Source organism: Athene cunicularia (assembly GCF_003259725.1).
Source record: "Athene cunicularia isolate RWA chromosome 2 unlocalized genomic scaffold, athCun1 chr2_part1, whole genome shotgun sequence".
Taxonomy (NCBI): Eukaryota; Metazoa; Chordata; class Aves; order Strigiformes; family Strigidae; genus Athene; species Athene cunicularia.
The window spans coordinates 31,474,588-31,496,716 of record NW_020799095.1 but is presented as its reverse complement, the minus strand read 5'-3'; the positions used below and the strand labels follow the sequence as shown (position 1 = coordinate 31,496,716).

The 22,129-nt window shown below is 35.9% G+C and overlaps 1 protein-coding gene across 1 annotated transcript in view; it reads right to left on the bottom strand.

Moving 5' to 3' along the window:
• Positions 1–629: 629 nt before the first annotated feature.
• SLC39A12 (solute carrier family 39 member 12) overlaps positions 630–22,129 on the bottom strand; it is a 35,232-nt gene continuing 13,732 nt past the window's right edge. Inside the window, exons 7-14 of the mRNA XM_026842362.1 lie at positions 19,533–19,704; positions 16,876–17,048; positions 15,462–15,614; positions 14,160–14,270; positions 11,753–11,816; positions 7,913–8,071; positions 6,336–6,523; positions 630–1,237 (exon numbers count right to left, since the gene is read on the bottom strand). Of these exons, the coding sequence (XP_026698163.1) occupies positions 1,109–1,237; positions 6,336–6,523; positions 7,913–8,071; positions 11,753–11,816; positions 14,160–14,270; positions 15,462–15,614; positions 16,876–17,048; positions 19,533–19,704 (1,149 nt within the window). The 3' untranslated portion in view covers positions 630–1,108. The remainder of the gene's footprint in view (positions 1,238–6,335; positions 6,524–7,912; positions 8,072–11,752; positions 11,817–14,159; positions 14,271–15,461; positions 15,615–16,875; positions 17,049–19,532; positions 19,705–22,129) is intronic.

Here is a 22,129-nt window from a genome sequence, read left to right as displayed (position 1 = left end):
TTGTATATTTGTGTCAGGCTTGATTCTGCAGTACTAAATTAAATGACTCATCTCAACTTATGCAGAATTCCCTTGAAATCAAGGGGACTAACTACACCAAAATCACTCAGGATAGAAGGAGTGGCAGTAACGCCCTAAGAAAGCACAGCTACATGCACTTTGGACAACTGAAAAAGCTCTTGCCACAATTCACGCTGCATATGTATGAATAAACTAATTGCTTATGGGAAGGCACTGTTGGTGTTTATTAAACATAATGGCTGAGAAGAAACGTCTGGCTCAAGGAACCCCTTGATTTGAGGAGCCTGGAAGGAATATTGGAGAAAAACAATTGAAACATATATCTTATAATCCTTCATAAGCATGTGCCATGAGCCACCATGAGAGGCAAGATAATGCAGAAGGTAGTTACTCTGACAGTTACTATATAGTCCAATGCTTGACTGTCACAGATTTCATCACATGTACGACAAATTATATTATAGTCAGAAAAGGGCATTCTCAGATTTCTAGATCATAAACTTCAACATTTACACGTGTCAAATTTTACCTTCCACAGTGGACCAGCTGGGTATGATTACTGAGGATCTTTATGTTGACAAAGTAGATAGTGCAGATATTGTGAGATTGCTGTGTGCCATCTAACAGTTGAGTTTTGCTATACTTTATAGTTTTATAGAAATACATTTATTCTTCGTACTAAGAGGCAAAAAATATTTCTGCTTCAAATTATTCAACTATGGTTAGTCCACTTTAATTATTGCATAGAAAAGTATTTTATTCTTTTCTTCAATCAGACTGGCAGAGATCACTTAGAGCATTCAACTAGAACGGTCTCAATAAAAACTAATCAAAAGCTCCTGTGAGTTTGAGCATGGGATCTGGTAAACACAGTAACAAATAAAACATAATTCTAAACATTCAAGTTTACAAAAAAAAAAAAATTACAAAATCAGAACAATAAGTTAATAAAGTGAAATAGTTATCTACTTTTCAGATATAAAAATCCCAGCAACTTAATTTATGTATCACTATAGCAGACATGACAAAATTGTGAATAATGCTATCCACTGTTATAAGTGGTACTTCAAGATTTCCAACAGAAAACTTATATTTTAATTTTCTGTTCATATATAGCCAAAAGTAAGAGGCAAAGCCAGCCTAATAGTAATCCAAGGTTCTGTAGGAGAAACATCAACCAGGGTCGCCGCGTCTGAATATGAGTCATTTCAGGAAGCTAAAAAAAGAATAAGACACCAGAATGAGAGCCAGATATATTAATCTCTGGGAAAAAAAGTCTTATGGGAAAACAAGGCAAACTTCATTAAAAAAACTTTCAAAATGCTGAGTTTCTGAATATAACTATTAATCTATAGCATGTTCTGTACATTGTAACAAAACCAATCCTGACAGGGAAATATTTAAATTAATCAAATTCTGCCCATTAGGTTCTTTTAGTAACACTGACAAGAATTATAAATAAGATTCAAAAATTTGTTAACTTCTCAATAGCTTTTAGTAATTTTATACAGCTGTCTGTAAGGAAATGCTTATTCAGTAAAATTAGTTATTCCCGTTTGTGGGAATAAACTAGTTTTTGAGATTTTTGTTTCAGTACTATATATAGGGTCAGTCCTGCTCTTACTGAAATAACTGGCAACACTCCTATTTACTTGTGCTTTAGTAAACATAAGAGTAGAAACCAGCATTTTTTAAATACATTTGAAAAATTTACATTTAATATTTTAATCTGTGAGTTTTAAATCAAGTAAAGGAGCAGCAGCTGTTTATAATCATATTAAAAGCTACCGTTGACCTTCCACCCTACATGTTCTCTTTTATCAAGATTTCAAATAAAATTTATGTCTCAACAAAGCCTGTGAACATTTTGCCTCAGGCTCAGACTCTCTTAGTTTTTATGCTTTATGCATTATAGACATCGAGAGTGACATGGCTGCTGATATTTTCACATCTACTTTGGGAATAAATATAGAGCAGTAGCCTGCTACTGACCTTTTGTTTTGGTTGGAGTTTTTTTGTCTATTTGTTGTGAACTTGAAAACAATAGCGAGTGGTCCTGGCACTCTCCCATCATCCCTTCCTGCTCTACTCACAGTCTGCACTAGAATGAAGCTACTTATTTCCTCTGCTCTTTAGAGCCTCTTCACAGGAGCTGTAACAGCATCAGCCACTGGGAGACAGTGGAGTGGTGCTGACCAAGGAGGCTAACAGGGTATGTGTACAACTATTTCCTATGATTGTCCTTCCCTCTATTGGAGGGGGGTCTCTGGGTCTGCTTCTCCTGCACTCTTCTTTCTCTGGAAGTTGGCATGGGCCCAAAATAAAACTACAGTGAAAAACCTGCCTCCACTTTAAAGTTTTGCATAAAAATAACAGGCAAACCAAAACGTCCTGAATCTTCATAACAACTAGTCAGTGGTTTAAATTATAGTACAAATTCACATCTTAGAAACTCATGTCGTTAATTTTTATTTAAGGATCATCAGAAACTTTTAATCTAAAGCAAATGTAAACACCTCAAAGTTCTGATGTAAAACAAAATCCAAACTGACAGTTTGTAAGTGTTCAGAGCATGTGGGTTTTGTTGTGTATATAAGTAAAAACTGTTAATTGAGACCGAGGCCTGAATCCAAGGTTCCAGTCTAGACCTTTGGTCTCTTATTTATCCTTATAATAAGTCTATTTTGTCCCCTTCTCCAGCGCCTAAGTGAACAAGTTCTCTAAATAGGAATTTTCTTCCCCTCCCACTGCAAAAGCTAGTGTTTTCTCTTAGTGCTGTCAGTACTAATTTATGAATTACACACATGCACTGTAGGTTCCTAAGAAAGTTTCAAAAAATAATTCTCAGCAGGTAGTACCCTTCCTATGTCCAGCGCAGATGTCTTCTCCCTCCACCTAATCTATGTGCATGTTATCAAATGCACAGACCATATCTGTAGCCTTACCTAGTGTGACATCCCTGCCTATGTCTGAAAAGAAAAGCTGATTGCTGAAACAGTATCAACTGTGGTTCCCCAGCTCTCTCCAAACACAAATGTGTGTGGTACAGCAGAGAAGATTTTGTTTAGGAAGTCTATTCAACTGGCAGATGAAAAACATTTCACAAATTAAGGGAAGATAGTGCTGCATCCAAGCTGTTGGATGCCATCATGCTTGCTAATGCTTGAAGTCTGTTGGAGGCAAAACAGTTACTCTTAATCAAGGGATTACTCTGTCTCACTCCAGCTCATGTTATCATGAGCACCCAAAACATATGAAGAATTAAGAAGAGGTATGCTGAAAGAAGGCATGAGGGGCTTTCAACCATGTCCTGGCTAAACAAGAATTCTACCATGTTGGACATATATGGCATGAATGACACACTGCAACAGCCCAATAAGTCACTTGAAAAATACTTCTTTAACTTCAAAATCGAAAAGTTTTTTAAGGTTAGTCAGAGAAAACATCAGTTAGTTGCCTTAGGGAGTAGTTGGCTGGTTCCTATTTCTTGATATCCTTACTGTATTTCTTGCTTCTATCTCCCTCTTTTCCAATTAGACAGTAAGTTGGAAATGATGTCCCAGTCCTTGGGGTTTAATACAATTCATGTGATTCCATAAATATTTATCCATCATGATTACTTCATAGATACTCATTTAAAAGACTGATACAGGATTTTCAAGTTTGTTTCCCAAGAGAAGAAGGGGACATGTTTTTTTCAAAGAAATAATTCATTAGTAGTGAGCCGATCTGTTCTATTCCATATATTGGTATCACAAGTTTCAATTCAGATTAAAGGTATGTTGTTAATTAAAAGATCTTTGGAAACATTGATAAGTTACAGTTACAGTTATGATGTCTAAACAGATGCCAGGTACAAAAATCTCACTACACTGCTCATAAAAAGCTGTTTTTCAGGGGATTTACTTTTGGTTAAACAACAACTAAACCCACAACACTTCATGTGTTTACTCACATGCAGATCTTGAAACAACAATTTACATTGCAATATTACACCTGTGCATGCATACCTGCAAGACAAAATACTCTTCCACCTTCCCCAATTACTGGGAAGATGAAGTTTTGCAGAATTCCTTGGTGAAAAATGATGAAAGACATAAAGAATTTTATATTTTGGCCCTTTCCTCAGATTTCTAAAATTATTAGTCCACCCTGCTTGTTAATGGTGCTAGAATGCCACTGTAGAAATGAAAAAACCTTTAATTAACCACAGAAGTAGTTTTGTGCAACCTTAACTGCAGCAGCAGTCTCACAGTACTGTCCTGTCAATGAACTGCCATCTCATACCACTCAATGTTCCTCAATGCAGAAACCAGTGAGGCTGTTCAGTTTTATAACTGCTGCTCTCTTATTTCATCACTACTCTAACAAGCACATGAATATTTGAAAGATCATTTAAAAAATACTGAAAATTATAGTTTTGTACCCCATTAAATATTTATACACCATTGGCAGGAACACTGATGATTGCTGTTTGTAGATAAGAAAGCAGCAGATAATAGAAGTTATTTCTGTGCAGAAAGTTGAAAAATACATAAGGAATGGCTTTTTTTTTTTTTTTTTTTTGGTATGTACTGTACAAATATATGAAACTTTTCACATCGATAGATTTCTACAATGGTATAGGAATATTTTTTTTTAATAAAATAATCCCTATGATATTCAACACTTGCACTTCTGTCAAACATAGGTGAGCAACGCAATGGTAGTTCTTTTGACAAAATGCAGAGAAAGACCAATAGGAATCCTATTAATAAAAGGGAGGTGAGAGAAATCAGATCCTCCCTCTCTCTCCCTTTTTCTCCTTTTCACATCAAGAATAAGAATAAGGTGACAAGCTGAGAACAAGGGAAAACATGTCCCTGTCTCTGCCTGAAACTGTCATCTCTTGGGATTTACAGCTAGCACATAACTATAAAGACTCAGGTCAAAACATGGTGGTGTTCTAGAAGCTTGTGGATACCCAATAGATTCTCAGCCACATTAGTTAAACCATGCCTATTGAGCAGGTATAGGTAGCCTCAGTTACAAATTTCTCTGTCAGAACAAGATGAAATTTCATGCACAACATATTCTGTTACTTACCACTTCAGTCAGGACTGTTGACACATCCACAGTCCTTAAGCAGTTTCCTCATAAGCTCCTAGGAGCACTTCATGTTTGCCTTACTTTTGCTACAGTAGCAAAACCAGACTAAAATACACCCAAGGTCTAAGGTCAATTATTCAAGTAGATTTTTAAATAGGTTATAATACTGGCATGATATATCAGGTTTAAAGTGTTATGCTTGAACCTGGTAAATAATATCTCAGGCATCAGGTGGGGGGTGGTAGTGAACACAGCAGAGAGACAGTCAGGTTTGGAAAAAACACAGGAATAATTTTTTAAGAGACAGACCTCTTTTTTTTTTTTTTTTTCCCTTCATCTAATTACTCAAAATATTCCATCTTTGTTCATAAACTTGCAAGCAACTTTACATTAACACACATTGGTTAAAGAGCCATGTGACAAAGCTGGCAAGGTAATTAAGTTCTGGATAGTTACAAGGGTAACAGTTAGCCATCTCTTCAACAAATGATGTGCCCTGAGGCATCGGCATGAGTTATGATTCTACCACATTCTTGCACAGTCTTTAGACCTTCCTACTACTGTATATCTTCACACTTAATTTTTCTATAGTCTGATCTTTGCTATTGAACTGGGATTATGGCAAACATTGGGTAAATATGAAAAAATTGAGGCAATCTGATGGATTTTTAATTGCTTAGGAGCTCATCCAAACCTGTCTGAGATACAAAGGTTGGCCAGGAAGAGCACAGGATAAACATTTTTCATTTTAGTTCAGAAAGACCAAATTCATGTTGAAACAATGGATGAAAAAACCAAACCAAACCAAACCAAAACAAAAACCAAAAAAAAAAAGGTAAAAGGAGAAAATTAACCAACTTCTTCAAAATTTAAAAAAACCCTGCAGGTACAAAAGTTTCTTTATGTTGTACCAAGTAACTATCAGGCCTACAAAACATATTGTTTACCTTCCCCCCTTTAAAAGTCCTTTATACCTTTCTCATTCATTACCCTCTTAATGGCCTTTATCTCACCTTTTTATTTTAATTATACCTAACATGGCAGTGACAGGAAAAAAAACAGACTATTGTTCTAAGCACTGTACGCACACAGGGCAGACAACATGCTTTTCCCAAGAATCCTATGAGCTCTTTTTCCCTCCAAGTCCATCCACCTGCGTTTCTCTGACACCCATCTGTGATGTTGCTACGTTAAAGGAAAATATAACAATAGACTGAAGTTCTCACCATTTCTGCTAAAGATAAATACAAGAACATTCCAGCTGTAACAGTAAAAATCCAGTTTTGAATGCATGGGTCAGTTGATACAGAAAGGCCAATATAAAGTCCTAAGAATGCTGTTAGTGCACTTATAAAATTCATCAAAATTACAATCTTCGTGGGAAGCCCTGTACTTAGCAGCACAGCAAAATCTCCTGCATAGAGAAAAAGAGAGAAAATTTATCAGTTCACTGATAAATGTATTTGTAAGACTCTTGGTAATAAAACATGAAGGAAAATAATTAAGATATGCACAAAGATAGGGAATGATGGAGGACTGCCCTTAGATTTCTGTAGAATAGGTTATAAACTCATTCTGTGTGAAAAAAACCAAACAAACCCCCCCATATTGACTTGTATTTGTTTAGCTGTTCCTAAAGATAGCATACAGTATACAGGAGTGGCTTTCTGTTAGTTCTTGATGTCCTGTGACATTTCCAACTTGGATACATGCAAAAGTGAAGTCACGTGCTTTCCCGGAGTTTCTAAATCTTTCTCGACTGGGAACTTGCCAGTTCACATCATGTGAGTATACTTGCAGCATGGTCTTTTAGTGTTTTACAGGTGCTACAAGTCAGAAAAACCTGTGCCAATCTGAATCCAGTTTGAGTTTAATTCCTCTGATTTCAGACCTAATTAATTTTGGTAAATTGTACATCAGAATCCCATCACAGATTTTGCTTCTAAAATAAATTATTTCCTAACAGGGCCACAGTAAAAGATTTTTAAAATTCTTCTCTGTGAGTGTAGAAATGCCGCTTTGACACTGGGATATTACTGCCCCAGAATCAAGAGTTTGTCTTTGGAGTTAAGTGTTCAGTATTTTGGTAATTTCTTTGCTTACCAGTTTTACAGCAGTTCCCCATCCCACCTTTTTGTTTGGGGAAGTTTTCTACATAGACAGTACATGAAAACTTCAGTCATTTAAGAATAGAATCTGTAGTTCACATCTCAAACTTGCCAGTTTATATATGTTCATCAACACAAAGTCGGGAACAACTTTGGCCTTACTGAAAGATTTACCACAAGGAGATAATTGAGGGCAATGTTCAATAGAACAATGTTCCTTTCCTGGCCACTAGTAAAATGGGTCATACATCTTCTTTTATTATCTTGTTATTCTTGATTAGCAGCAGGAATGAGGGTGGTATGAGGAATACATTGTTAAATGGCTCAGCTGCATACTAAAACTCTTGGATGGCCCGTTGCATCAGGCATGCCCATTATGTGGGCATGGCTCTTGCTCATAGCTTACTGTTTTTTGTGTCTGTACACATGAGAATAACAGGTCACTCTTGACCTGATGGCATTTACATTTGGAGAAGTTGAGATGGGATGGCATCATATAATGAGGGAAGCAGTCTCCCCTCCTTCTTGTGATGGTGAAAGAGAATAATACAGCCTCTTTATATATCCATCTCATGCATTGTTATAGTTTATGATGCTATAAGCAAAAATTGCCACTATTGTCATACAGGAAAGAATTGTTTGGGAAACCTGAAATACAAAGCCAACCAGGTAAATTACACAAATATGTTTCTTACCCATTTCATGAGGAATTTCATGGCATAAAATAGCAATTGTCGTTGTCACACCTGTTTCTGTAGAGGATGAGAATGCTGCTCCTATTACCAAGCCATCAGCAAAATTGTGAAGACTGTCACCCACCAGAACCATTATTGCTAGCAAGCTAATTTTCTTACCTAGGAAAAAACAAACAAACAAACAAAAAAAAAAAGGCAAGAAGTTTTAACACAAACATATATTGTAACTTTTGCTATGTTACAAATTATTTTGGCTTTTGCAAATACAACATAATGAAAAGTCATTATAAACAGAAGACAACAGTGTTAATCTGTTTTGTCTTTGTTATTCCACTTCTTTCAAAACACTTGAAATGTAAAAGTAGGTTGGAGAATAATTCAGAGATGCAAACACCAGGAAGTAGCTTCTTTATTTTTACTGGGTCAACTATTAGAAAAAATCTTACTGACTCCTGTCTCATATGTCCTAAATGTTTTCATTAATCTTTCCTTAGTTGCTGAAATTCGCACAAATTGTCTTGAATTCTATATGTTGGGGTTTTTGCTTAAAAGGTGGGAGTTTTTCCACCGTCACTCAGGCAACTGAGCAGCTATTATGAAGATTAATATTTAGTCTGATATAGCTGATCATTTTAATACTGTAAAGAGTGTTACTACTGAGTAATATTTTCAGGGTCTGTTTTTAATGAGGTTGTATTACAGTGAAAGATAGAGATGAAAAGCAACAAGCTTCAAAATACCACTATCAGTACAGTGTTACAGCATGCTCATTTCAAACTTTTGTTCCAATCAATCAATGGCCACTATGCTCATAGTACTCCTGTCTGCAGCATCACTCATGGATGCAGATGGCTGTTTTTCTTTCCCATATTGCTCAGTGACTTTGCTTTAGTGTGGAACAGTGGAACAGTTCATGATTAGGCACCTGACATGAGAGGAGAGGTGCTACTAGTAATAGAAGTACTGAAGACCAGCTAGGGAATTAGTGACAGACTCTGCATCCAGCCTGTGACTCAGGCTGCCATGTAGCATGCTGAATGGATACTTCGGGAGGGATTTTATCTCTTCAAGTAACAATGAGGCTCCATACACAGGCTCAATGTCTAGGCTTATCAACATATAATTGACTCTCTCATCCTGTACTTTGTTCCATGCATTTTATCCACAATCTTACAAGCAGGACCTTCTAATGCCTCTCAGGAAACTCATCCAGCTTCCTTTGACACAGTATGGACAGAACACTTTGCAAAGCATTGCTTTTATGTCTGAAGAAGCAGGGTCGTGATTTGGGCCCTAAACATCATATATTTTCCTGGCTTTTGTGGGCCCCACACAGACATGACAGTCTAAGGAGCTAACATGGAGCTGCACAGAACTGTCTGAATGTAGTTATTACAAGGTTTCACTTCAGTAATGTTTTTCCAGAAATGACCATTTTATAGTGATGGGGGAGATGTTTTTCTTACAGAAACTGGCTAGAACTGAAGTCTTCAGACTATTATAAAAAAAAACCACCCAGCACATAAAAGCCTAACAACTGTATTCAGAAAATCCTCCCTAGTTGCCTGGGAGCTCTGCGGGTTCAGAAAAATTGGCAGGCATGTTAAGATTTTCCTGCCAGTTTACAGAGCCAGACGTGGATGTCCCCAGTTTGCAAAGTTCTTTCTAAGCACTCTGGACAGTTTATAATCAATAGTGCAGAGCATGAATTGCATAGAAATAATAGATTGCTGCACTACATTATATTTGTGATTTGTAATAAGCACTGGTGAGGACAAAATCATGGTCTGCCCTGATATTATTAGCCTGTTTTATTCAAGTATCTGATTGTTGAAGAAGATATACCATGGTTACTGGAACTCACTCTAGTGTATTGTCTTTAATATAACATAGGGATCAGGTTAACATTATGGAACAATTGCAAATGTAAGCTTTGTGAACTAACTTGACTGAAAGTTAGAATTATATATATATATATATATATATATATAACAGATCTGAATGTTTATCTTAATTTACTTTCAGCCTAAAGTAACTTTGTTACTAGCAACTATCTCACATTATATTGCTGCAACAGTAACTATTAACTTATTACCCTAACTATTTCTACAAAGCCTCTTCTTAAACGATCCTACATTTACTTTTGATAATTTTCTGTGCTTAAATAGGGGATTGGAATTCATAGCAAATTCTATTCCATAATTTTAATAAAGCTAAAGGGTGCAGCACTCCCACCATAGATTAAATTTTTTAAGCTTTGAATAAGAGTTTAAAGCAAACATTCATCCATAAATATATTTTTTCCAATGTTTTCATTACTCTTACAGCAAAATATTCCTAGTTAATGTAAAGTTTCATTGAGTATACAAACATTAAATGCTACTCTCTGATCTTTTCAGATACTGATAGAACAAGCGTGGATAAATGAGAGGGACAGTGAGACATCTTTTTCTTCCAACAGCTTGCTTTCTGAGTTACTGGGTATCTAAGGTGACTGACTCCTCTCGCAGTCGTATTTGACATGTGTTTACAGTGAAATCTGGCATTTCTGTAGATGTTAGGCTTCTGTCTTAGGGCTGCAGATTCCGTTCCATTTTGGGAAAAAAAAACCACCCAAAAGTTTAGCTCAGTATCAATGTACCAAGGTATGTATATGCAGTTAGCTATTCATAAGAATTGTAACAAACGAAACTTTTAAAAATATCTATTCTCAGAAAGAACTAAACCAAAACAACCCCCCTTCCTTACTATGGTTTCACTTACTGATTTCTGATATAGAGGTAAAACTGAGCTATGAGGAAAAAATGGAACCAAACAAAGATCATTACTGAGAAACTATCCCAAATCTAGTTATCACCAAATTTAGTTATTTGGAACAAATAACCTTGAGATCACTAGAAATTTTTTTGTGCTTAGAAGGTAGTAATGATTGAACAGAATGGAAAGATCTAGAGAGAGTCACAATGAAACTGGCACTGTATTGTGTACTGCTGGATAAGTGAGACTGAAGAAATGGAAATCCAGATTTCAAATGCCTCAGAAATGGAAATGAAATCGACAAGAACAGAGGAAAATATTAAAAACCTAGAAGATAATGACATTGTTAAATAAATCAAACTGATGACCTGAGATCACAAAATAAAGGGCAGCTGATTATAGTAAATAAACTGATTTCAATTAAAATGTTATTCCCGCAGTTGAATGACTGCAACTCTACTAAATTCACCAAGGTCATACAAGTACAGTCAAAGGCAGAATTTGTTTTATGCTCTTTCATTTTTTTGAACTAAGCAGCAACAAAACAGAGAAGATAGGAACTAACTTGGAAGCTTTCTGAAGAAAACAGATTATCCTAAAAATAAGAGCCATCATGAGCCCATAATTCCATACATGTAAAAAAATCATTACTGGTTTAAAGAGGCTATTGTTTTACCATGTAAGAGAAGAAGGAAAGCAGAATTTTATTAGTATAATGAGCCAACAAAACAATTATTTAATTACCTTCAGAAATAAAAGTCCAAGCAAAGTTTACAATTATAAAAAAAATCTGTTTCGTATTAAATTTGAATATTTCCATTTAAACAGAGGCTTTAGAGAGATGGTTTGCAACAGTGAGTAAACAAACACTAAAGCATGGACAGTATATGATTAATGAACTTTGCAATTACAGGGTTGGCAGCTGAAAAGGTCTTTAAGCAGAGATTAAATTATGTAGCCAAGCACCATTAAATGTGGTGATGTAGCACACAGCAAACAGAGCTAAACAAGCTTCACACTTTCAATTCCATCTTAGGTCTGAAGGCTTTTCCTTTTACTTGTCTAGTCTTTATTGATACTAACTTTTTTTGCTGTTCGCCTTACTCTCTGGAGGAACTTCAGCAGACTCAGAATCTTCTGGGCTTCTCTAGTTAAAAGCAAAGATAATGGATCAGTGTTAAGGGCCTCTTCCAGCTGCTGCTATAAATACAGGAGAATAGAAAATAAGTTGAAGCTTTTTGAATTAAAGATAGTTGATGTTATTTGCATAGATATCATTAGAATAATTTATTGAGCACTGGCAGTGTGATTGATACTGTAGAAACGCATAAAAAAAACCCCTCCCTTGTCCAGAAAATGTTACAGTCTAACTCAAGTAGAAAGGAAGACTTTCATAAGCACTGTTGTAACCCAAGAAAATCATGTTTCTGCTTGAATACACAAAAATATGAGCCAAATATAAAACTAAAAAGGACATTATGATTCAAATTGTATCTTTTGATTTGTCATGACCAGATGATAGTAATTTCCTGCTGGATAGGGTGTCAGCATAGGACAGGATTTCAAAAGGGGTAGACACCAGAGTCTCTTTGGAGTTCATGTTCTTCACAGTTACTCTGTGAAAACACAAGACTTAAAAAGATGATCATAGGTAGGTTTCACACTTTTTCATAATATGTGGTGAGTTTTTTTCTGGGTGGTACAGCCTCCAGTGCTTTGCCTCTTGGCCTTTACTTAGGGCTTTGTCTTGGCATCAGACATCACCGGCTGGGCATCGCAGAACATGAGTACACTCCACTGCAATGAGTGAAATTTACCCTTACTTCAAGTGGAGAAAGAGACAGTATATTTGTCCCTATCCTACAGAGGTAATTTGGTACATCAACCCTAATGTTTAATTAACAGAAACTGCAAGTCTGGGGGAGAGAAGAGAGAATATGAAGAATCTTTTCCCCTCTCTACCTCCCTGGGGCTTTTCTTTCTGACTAGAGAAATTATTAGAAATTTGTGCGAGGGTGAAATACACCAAAAATAGTTTTTGCTTGAAACCAGTAAAACCTGAATTTATAATCATGACTTGACCAAAAAAAAAAAAAAAAAAAAAAAGCATATTAAAGCTATTATGGCTGCCAGTGAAGAGTCAAAGCACAAAATAGTGGTTTATTAGGGACAGCAGCCACCACTCCAAAAACTATAGCAGAAATGTGTACTGGCTGCAGTATATGTCTTTTGGATGGTATTAGCTTGGTTGTGATGTGGGATATGTGCTGTAGAAGGGAATGCATGAAGAGGGAAGGGAAAGGATTTGGTTTTTAAATTCTACATTTTAAAGGAAAGATAAAAGTCTTTAATTCCCATGATTGCAGCCAGTCATATGAATTCCAGTAATTGTTCCACTTCTCTTATAATATTTATTCACATGCCACTTCTTTGAACTCTAAGTCAAAACTGCAAGACTAATCACTGACCTGAAAGATTTATAAGCTTTTCTTAGTCAACCAGTGTTTGTCTTACTATTACTCACATGATTCTGAAAAATTGGCTGCTCTTGTACAAACTAGCTAAGCCAGGCTAGTTCATGTGATCTATACATAACTTTAGGGGGATCTTGCTGCTGAGGAATGACAAGGTCGTTCATTATCATAAACAGGAAGCTATGACGTGGTTCACAAATTAGTAAATATTCTTCACTCATCTGTTTGCTCTGCATTCAGTTGAGAGTTTCCCAACTGTGTTTGAGAGATTAGCAGTGGCTCATGAGGCTCTTACCCATCACAACTGCTTTAGTAAAATGGAGTTCACATTACAGAATATCCTTGGAGATTCTGATTTAAATTAACCAGGAAACTATGTATCTAAATACTGCATATAAACTGAAGAGAATTGTTGGGAAAATATAAAACAGGTTAAAAGGTATGAGTCAATTTAATTTGCAAAGATGTATCTTTGCAATAGACAGACAGACCTTTGCAATGCAACAAACCAACAGAAAATTATGTAACTTCTTATACATAAGCACCATTCCCAGATATCCAGATTGTTTATTTTATTCTCCAAATCTGTGGAAAAATGCCCAAGAACAGTCCAGAATTTCATCTATTCACTAATTACGCAATTAACTCTCACTGCAGAAAATCCTGAAATTTTTGCCATAGGAGAGTCTGCCCTTACATGTGATAAATTTTTGAAAAGAAGGGAGGAGGAAAATCTTCAAGAATTTTATCAACAAAAGATAATATAGGAAGTGTATTGTTATATCAATCTGATACACACTAAGAAAAGTTATTGTAAAATCTGTGTTTGAAATCTCTGTAAAAGCTTATTACAAACTTCAGAATCTAGAGATTCCTGACAATCATGTCATGTAATAAAGGACAAATCAATAAAGACTGAAAAATAATACTGATTTATTAATTAATTTGGTTCAATTTTTGAGGAACAGAGAGAGAAGGATATAAAATCATGGAAGTATGTCATATTGGTAACCTACCAACTGTATGGTTGAAGTAGATTTGCCTCTGCCTGAATGTTCATTTAATTCAGATTCCACTGGAAGATCATGGGAATGTCCCCAGTGCCCATTAACTAAAGAAAGGCCCTGCTGAATGAAGATGCTTTGCAATTAGTTCTGAAGCCCAATGAACATAAGTGCAGTCTTTCTCAGCCTTTTGTTAAAGTTTACCATTTGTAAGAACTATTTTTTTCAAAACAAAACCTATTGAAAAAGATTGTTGGCTGGCATCAACATTTCCTAATGATTATCTGGTTAAAAAAACCCTGAAAAATTAATCAGATAAATCAGTGACAACTATAATGTTTTGATAAATCTTATTTTGTTTTAAAACTGAAGATTAAAACTTGAAGCTGAGATGGGTATAAAAAATAACTTTGAGAATTCATCTAGTTCTCAGTAGAACAATTCTAAAAATTTGTGGGATGATGATAAAGCTCTTCTCTCCAAATAAGTAACGAAAAAGGACTACTTTTTGCCAAACAAAATATCATCATCATCATAATACTCTCATTCTATTAATCTCACATAATATTCCATGGCTGACTCAAAGATAGTGGGAATAGGGACTCACTGCTACATATCTAAATCAGGCCAGTCATTAAACACTCTGTGTAAAGCAGAACAAACAAAGGCTTAGCCTTCTCAAGTGACATTAAGAAACCCTCCCATGCTGAGAAACTTAATGAGCCATCACACTTTGCATTACATTATATCCTTGTGCATAATCATATTTTCAGGCACCAGACACACTGAAATAAAGTAATAGAACTACTATAAGCATGGCAGTGAGCAAGGAGATATTGTTCATATAAGACTGGGTTCTACTGACCGCGACATACATATTAGACTTTCAGATCTGTTGGGATAGGGGTCAAAAACAATTTGGAAATTTTAAGATATCACTCTTGAAACTATCTTGTGCTTACATCTGTCTTCCTCCTGTTCAAACAGAACCTAGAGTAATCAACCGTCACTGCTATTTCCTATGGATACATACTTTTCACCTGCTCCAGCACTAGTCATGAAAGTACGCTTATGGAGCACATTCCATTAACTGTTCCCTTCTTGAGTTATAAATACAAGGAATTCACTCATGAAGCATACAAAATCCATAGAGCAAAGCAAAACAGAAATTGAAGGTCAGTCTGGTAGGAGCACTCTGGAAACCAATTTTTAATGCTTCATTTAACTCAGACAAATTATAATTATTTTCCACAATCATTTTAACGTTTTCTGCACTGTGAAATCTCAAAATAAAAGAGATGTACAAAGCTTTACCTGGTCACGTGGTGTTACTAAAAGAAAGAAACACTTTTCTATCAGAAAAAATCCATGAATTCCTCCAATTATTCCCAGAAGTTTCCAAATATATTCTTTCCCCTCATAGAAATGTTCTACCTCTTGTGCTTCATGTTTATGTAAACCAAGAGTCTAAAAAAAAGAGATAAAGTAAAAAATTTAAAATGGCAATATTTTAAGTTTTGCTAGAGTAATCCATAATGTGTTAATTTGATTTATTCTTTTGCCATCTCTTTCAAATTTAAATTGTGTTTCAAACTAATCAGCTTAATACTAGAATGAAATTATTAGGAACCTCTTCTACATTTCATCACCTCCCACTGGTGAAAGCAACATTATTTTTAGACACAGTTTTATCAAATTTCCCTTTTAATATGCTAATATAAATATATATTATATATTAATACACAAATAGATATTTTTTTTTTTGTTTGGAGTATATTGATCTTTAAAGTCTTCAGATATAAACTTCATATTGAAAATAATCCATAAAGCTTTCTGCTGGTGGGTGTACTTCCATTTTTTTCCTCAGTGGCACAGCAAGGCAGCCCTCCTTTGCTCTGAAAGTGTGTGCTTTAAAGGCTACTGGATACATTACTTAGAACTGGTGAAGGAGAACACTTTCAAACTCAAAAGGTGTTTCTTAAAGAAACACATTTGTCTGACATACACTGAGACTTGCCTTCCTTAAACCACTCTCCCAGTTCTACTTCCAGAGACGAAGTACTGAGTACGAACAACATTTTGACCAGAATCCCAAGTGAAGGTGTGAAGCTCTTTCAATGATTAGCTGAAATCTACTCATAACAGTTGTGTCACATCAGAGGAGACTCAGTCAAAAATAAATTAATACACAATGGCAAATTTGGTTCTGTTTTACATACTATTCTATACATAAATTTGTTTTATTAATTTAGGAAAAAATTCATAGCACCCATTTTATTACAGTTCGAGGCAGCAGAATTAATAGGTTGATAGCCCCTGGTTCTCTGGAACAATGTGTGGAGGGGACTGTGGATACAGTACAGCTTTTGTACAGTTTCTCCTAAAATGCATTAGAGAATCTGCCTCATGAAAGAGTTTAATACACATCTAGAAACTTGGCTTGCACAGGACTTGTGGGTTTTCTGAAAAGTTTTTGTGAAAATAGGAACTTTATTTTCTCTGAATTCATCATTCATTGATTTCTGCTTCCTACTACTTGGAATCTCACTGAACTATGAAGTGCAAATGCAATTGCAATGCTGGGTAGTTGGTTCACAGATTTCATGGAAAGCTTTAGTTTTAAAAAGATGAGCATTACAAAGGTTTAAAGGAAACCTTTCTCTGTGTGTGTGCACACATGCATGCACATACCTGTCATTTTAAAAACTCACAAGTGTGTATTATCTACCTGAGGAATAAGGTGTAGCAATGCATCTCCAGAAAGGGTCCCAACAGCCAAACCAACAAACAGCTGTAAAATGAGTGTGTAGATTTCTTGACAGGAGTTAAATAAAATGAGAGTTGTACCAAACATAGATCCAATAGTAATAAGTAAAACAGCAACAGTGCTATAACCATATTCTGTAGGGAAAAACAAATGAAACAAAACAAGGGCACCTTTAATAATTCAGTATTCGTATTTGCATATTTGGTTTGTTTTTGTATTTGTTTCTGAGGCTATGTTTTTCCACCTTTGTGTACAAATGCACAGAGGAGAAGTGATTCATTGTGTCACATAGATTTTTCTAATCAGGTGTGATACAGATAACAGGATTGGAAGCCTAAAACCCAATATTCTTTCAGCCTTTACAGGTAATACAGTGCAATGCTTTCAAATTTCAGACCTTAAAGAGCTAAACAGTCTGTGTGCAGATTAGAGACACTCAGAGAAGCACAGTGAATGCTGGTCTGCATTTGTTTCCTCTCTTAAAAGATTCATGCTCATTATTCTATGTCTTCACATGCCACACCTGTGCATGACAGGTCAACACCATGTACAGTCAACACCATGTTATTAACCAAATCATAATCAGTAAACAAACCAAGGCCTAATGCCTCAGATGAATGTAGGCATCTAATTTAGGTTCTAAGTATAAACTTTTTGGTCCAAATTACGTTTACAAATTTGCTGTGGACATACACTCCTTTAGTTACTATAAGGAACTAATGTCAAAATATTCAAAAGTGTCACTTAATTTTGCACACTTTAATAGCACTGCAAGTGCTCAGCACCTCATAAAATCAGACAGTAAATTTCAGACTGCGCATCCAAATACAAGGCTATAGTAGATACTTATGGAAGGTCAGGGCTTGGTGACTTAGCGAAAACAGCACAGCTTGTCAGTAAAATGGAACTGAGAACAAAATTAATGAGCCCATGCTCAGGTCACTAGATCACACATAGGTCAAACATGAAGTCTTTTGTCTGTCTCAAGCCAGCAGAAGTGTCCCTGTGGTCATGAAAACATTTCTTTGCCAAAAAGAACAGGGAAAGGGCTGCAGAGTTATTAATTTCATTCTGTGTTTAAATGGTTCAGTTTTCTCATCTACACAGATCTCTCACCTTTCTGAGATCACTAAAATGTCATTGATTGGGCTGATGGCCTTAGACTTGGGAGAATCTCACTCAACTCTGAATTTGCCATGAACCTCATATATGACCTGCATAAGTTCCTTTCTTTCTTTGTCCCTTGATTGCCCATCTGAAAAAGGAGCATATCTGTGTAGCATAGAAAAGATAAAAGCAGTAAAGACTGCAAGGTGTTCAGGTAAGGAGAACAGATGTAACAAAGGGCTGATGCCTTCTGGGAGCTATAACAACTCTTCCTATTCTATATCTTTCACCTATTCTTGAGATATTCATAAGAGTCCTTCCATGCCTTTATCCAACATGTTTTTTAATTCACGATCATAGCTCAAATAATCTGTATATCATGGAATGATAGCTCAGCTCATTCCCATAAACTGCTTAACATGTGTAGCTTAAAGTACAGACAGAATTTAGCAATGGAAAGTGTTGTTCTATAAGGATCATCGGCCAGCAGGATGTGGGGAAATTTTACTAGCTCCTAAAATGTCTAGTCATCTAGAGCTGGCTGTGTGGATGTTAGGATAAAGGTACTGAAGGCGTCGATTTGTAGCCTAAAAGTGCTGCTCTAGATGCAGCTGATTACGGTTAGATGCCTATTCCTTTTTGCTCATTCCAGGTTCCCAAATCCCCCCACCAGAAATTAATGCTTCCTGTAACATACCAGCAACAACTAGGTTTGTAACCAGTTCCCAGATATTGCTGGTTTAAACTGAAAACAAAACCAGGAAGCATATTAAGAAGCCCTTTGGTCAGATCAGATTCAGATCTTTTTTCAATAGGATGGACTGGGGATTGGTTACAGAAGAAGTTGAATCAGCAGAACAGATGGGGCAGAAATCCCTGGAAGCAGTGGCATGTGAGGGCTATGACTGCAACTGGAAACAATCTGATTATACTCTAACTCAGCTGTTGTTCCAGCTCTATCACACAAGTCCTGCTGACCATGTGGCTGGTTTTCTGCTTGTTTTTCTTCCCACAGTAGTATCCCCACAGCTTCTCTGCTGTAAAATATTACAACATGAAAAACCAGCAACATTCACACAGAACTTATCTGTATCAAGCATTTGCCACATCATGGTATAAAATTCCAGCTAACATAACCTTGAGGCTATGTGTAAGGGTAATGTAATGATTCCAGTATAAACTTGATGGAAATTTTACAGAATATGGTATTACTGCCCAGCAACACGCTGGTAAGGACCTGTCATGGCTCAGCTGATGCCTACATCAAGCTGTCCTCTAAGAAATAAAGCCAATAGATCTTAAAACCTTACACATTGAATTAGAATTCTGTCTAATATAAATTGAGACCATTGAATCCCCTCACTTCTCAGTGTAGTACTATTATCTGACATGTATGCTGTCAACATGCTTTGGTTTAAGTTTACCCATGAATGAAATGTCTCCAGAAGTTAAGGCCCTGCAGCCCTTTATCTGAATTTTTACAATACTTTACTGATAGCAACATAACTCACTTTCCAAAGTTGTTGGTGGAAGTCTTGTCTGCTTGGAGTCAGGAAGCTGACATGAACAACTTAATAGTTGCTGAATGATAGCTGGACTGATTTGCTTGAAGTGGTCCTTAGAAATGGAGGAAGAACTGTTTTTTAAAAATATCTTCACAAGTTCATTGGCAGAGAAACAAACCTATGTAGAAAAGTACACACAGTTACTGAATATGTTGCATATACCTGCATTTAGTACTGAGGTTAAATATAGAAATTTAGAAGAACACAGGATTATACAGCCTAGAAAAATCTTGTTTTCCATATACTACTTTCTGGTTAAATAACTTAAATTACTTCAATTGCCTCTAATTCATTTTTGGTTTTTCCAGTTAAAACTTGATACTAATATATATATATTTCAGATAGACCAGAATCCTTGGGATAAAGTACCACAATTTCTGTTGAAGCCTGCTAACATCATGGAGATCTGACACAATATCTCTAAATATTTTATTTTCATATGTGCTAAAAAATATTTTCATGCTAACACAAATCTAATTCTTAGCTATTAATGTAAGACTGCATTCATAGCAATAATATTGTTATTAATGTAAGGTACTACCCGTGTCAAGGCAGTACTGAAATTTGTCCTTGTGCTGCATCTTTAGTAAAATATGGAACTAAGTTGTTTTTTTAAAATTCTTTTAACAATAGCGTGTCACTTTAAGGTCAGCAAACTAGATGCTACATAGTCTAAATTTGGTCTGAAGATTACTTAATAATACTATTGTTTGAAGTACTTCAGAATTTCAGCTACTTTTTGTTCTTGCTAGAAACATCTCTGTCAAAAAAATAAACTTTTCTTGGGAACATTTATAATTTTAAAAATTCTCACCAAGAATTGGTTTTTCATCTCCAGGATGAAACTTTCAGTAAAAAATATGAGCAGTTAGCATTAGAACAGTTCTAGTGGCAATTTGAGTAAGAACTTTTAAAAAGAAGTAGTCCAGATCAAATATGCTATCCTACTAAGGAATACTCTTCATTCTTAATCCCATTTGATTAGTTGTGATTCAATTAAAAAAAAAATTATCTGTTTCTTTCATTTAAATTACTCTGCATCTGAGAATCAAGGGATTCCTAAACAATCCTTTTTCTAATCACTGAAGCTTAGGTTTCTTCTGAAATAAAATTACTATTTAAATTAAAAAGTTGTGATTATCATTACTTTTAAATAACCCATTTAAAATGCAACACCTTCCTGCCTTTGTTCATCCACTAGCAAAGTAAAATATGCCTTGTAGCTCACTAAGAAACTGAATGAATTGAGCACTGATACATTTATTCCGAATACCATATTCAAGTCTTCAGGATAATAGGTCATCTTGCCACATGGATCTAGTCTGTTTTACCTCCCAGCAGGAGAGTATGAAGACAATTTAGGAGCTACTATACTGGAAAAGACCTTCAGTTTGCCTGTTCTAGCTAGTGGTTTTGACTCTAGAAGTAGGGAACACCAACAAGTGGTATCAAGTTGGAAGCCTAGATCGTGGCTGTTATGAGCAGCATTCCTCAATGGTCAGTACAGGGACTGATACTATTTAATATCTCCATCGATGAACAGAGTGCACCATATCGCATTCACAGATGAAATCCAACTGGGACAAGTAGTCAATATGCTGATGGGCATGGCTGATATTTAGAGGGATCTTGACAAGCTGAAGAAATGGGCTGACTAGACTTTCATGAAGATCAGCAAAGACAAATTTATTGTGCTTCAAACAGAATAATCCCATGAATTAATAAAGGCTGGAAGGTAGTTTTATAGAAAATGCTCTTGGGGTCCTGACAGACAGCCTGAATATGAGTCACCAGTGTGCCCTTGTGGCAACGAAGGCTAACTGCACACTGGGCTGCATTAGCAAGAGTGTAGCCAACAGGTAGTGGAAAAAGAAGCAGTACAAGAGAGACACTGGAAAATTGGAGAAAGTCCAATGTAGGGCCACCAACATGGCTACGGAACCACAGCACATGATATGCTGGGAGAGGCTGAGGGATTTGGGTTTGTTCAGTTAAGAGAAAAGAAGGGTTGGGAGGTATCTTAAGTCTTCAACTATCTAATAGAGACAGGGTCTTCTCAGAGGTGTACAGCAAAAGGATGAAAGGTCATAGGTATCAGTTGCAGCAGGGAAAATTCCAATTTGCTATAATAAAAAACCCCATCAAAATTAGGGCAACAAGGCACTGGTACAGGTTGCCCAGAAAGACTGTGGAATCTCTGTTTTTGGAGACATTCAGAATTTAGCTGGACACATCCCTGTGAAACTTGATCTGACGTTGATGTTGGCTCTGTTTTGAGAAGTAGGATAGACAAGATGAGGTCTGGGATTACTATGAACCTAAATTCGAATGTGATTTTATTATCAGGAATTTTAAATGAAAAAGCAAGAGCTCATCTGAAAAAAAGCCCTGTCCACATCACGCATAAAAAAAAAAAAATCCTAATACTTATTTAGTAAAAATGTTCTTGTAAGACTTGAGGCATGAGGACCTGCATCTGTTCCAGATGCAAGCCCTAACCTTTTAAGCTTTTTAACAATGGGAAGGAAAGTCTCCATTAATAA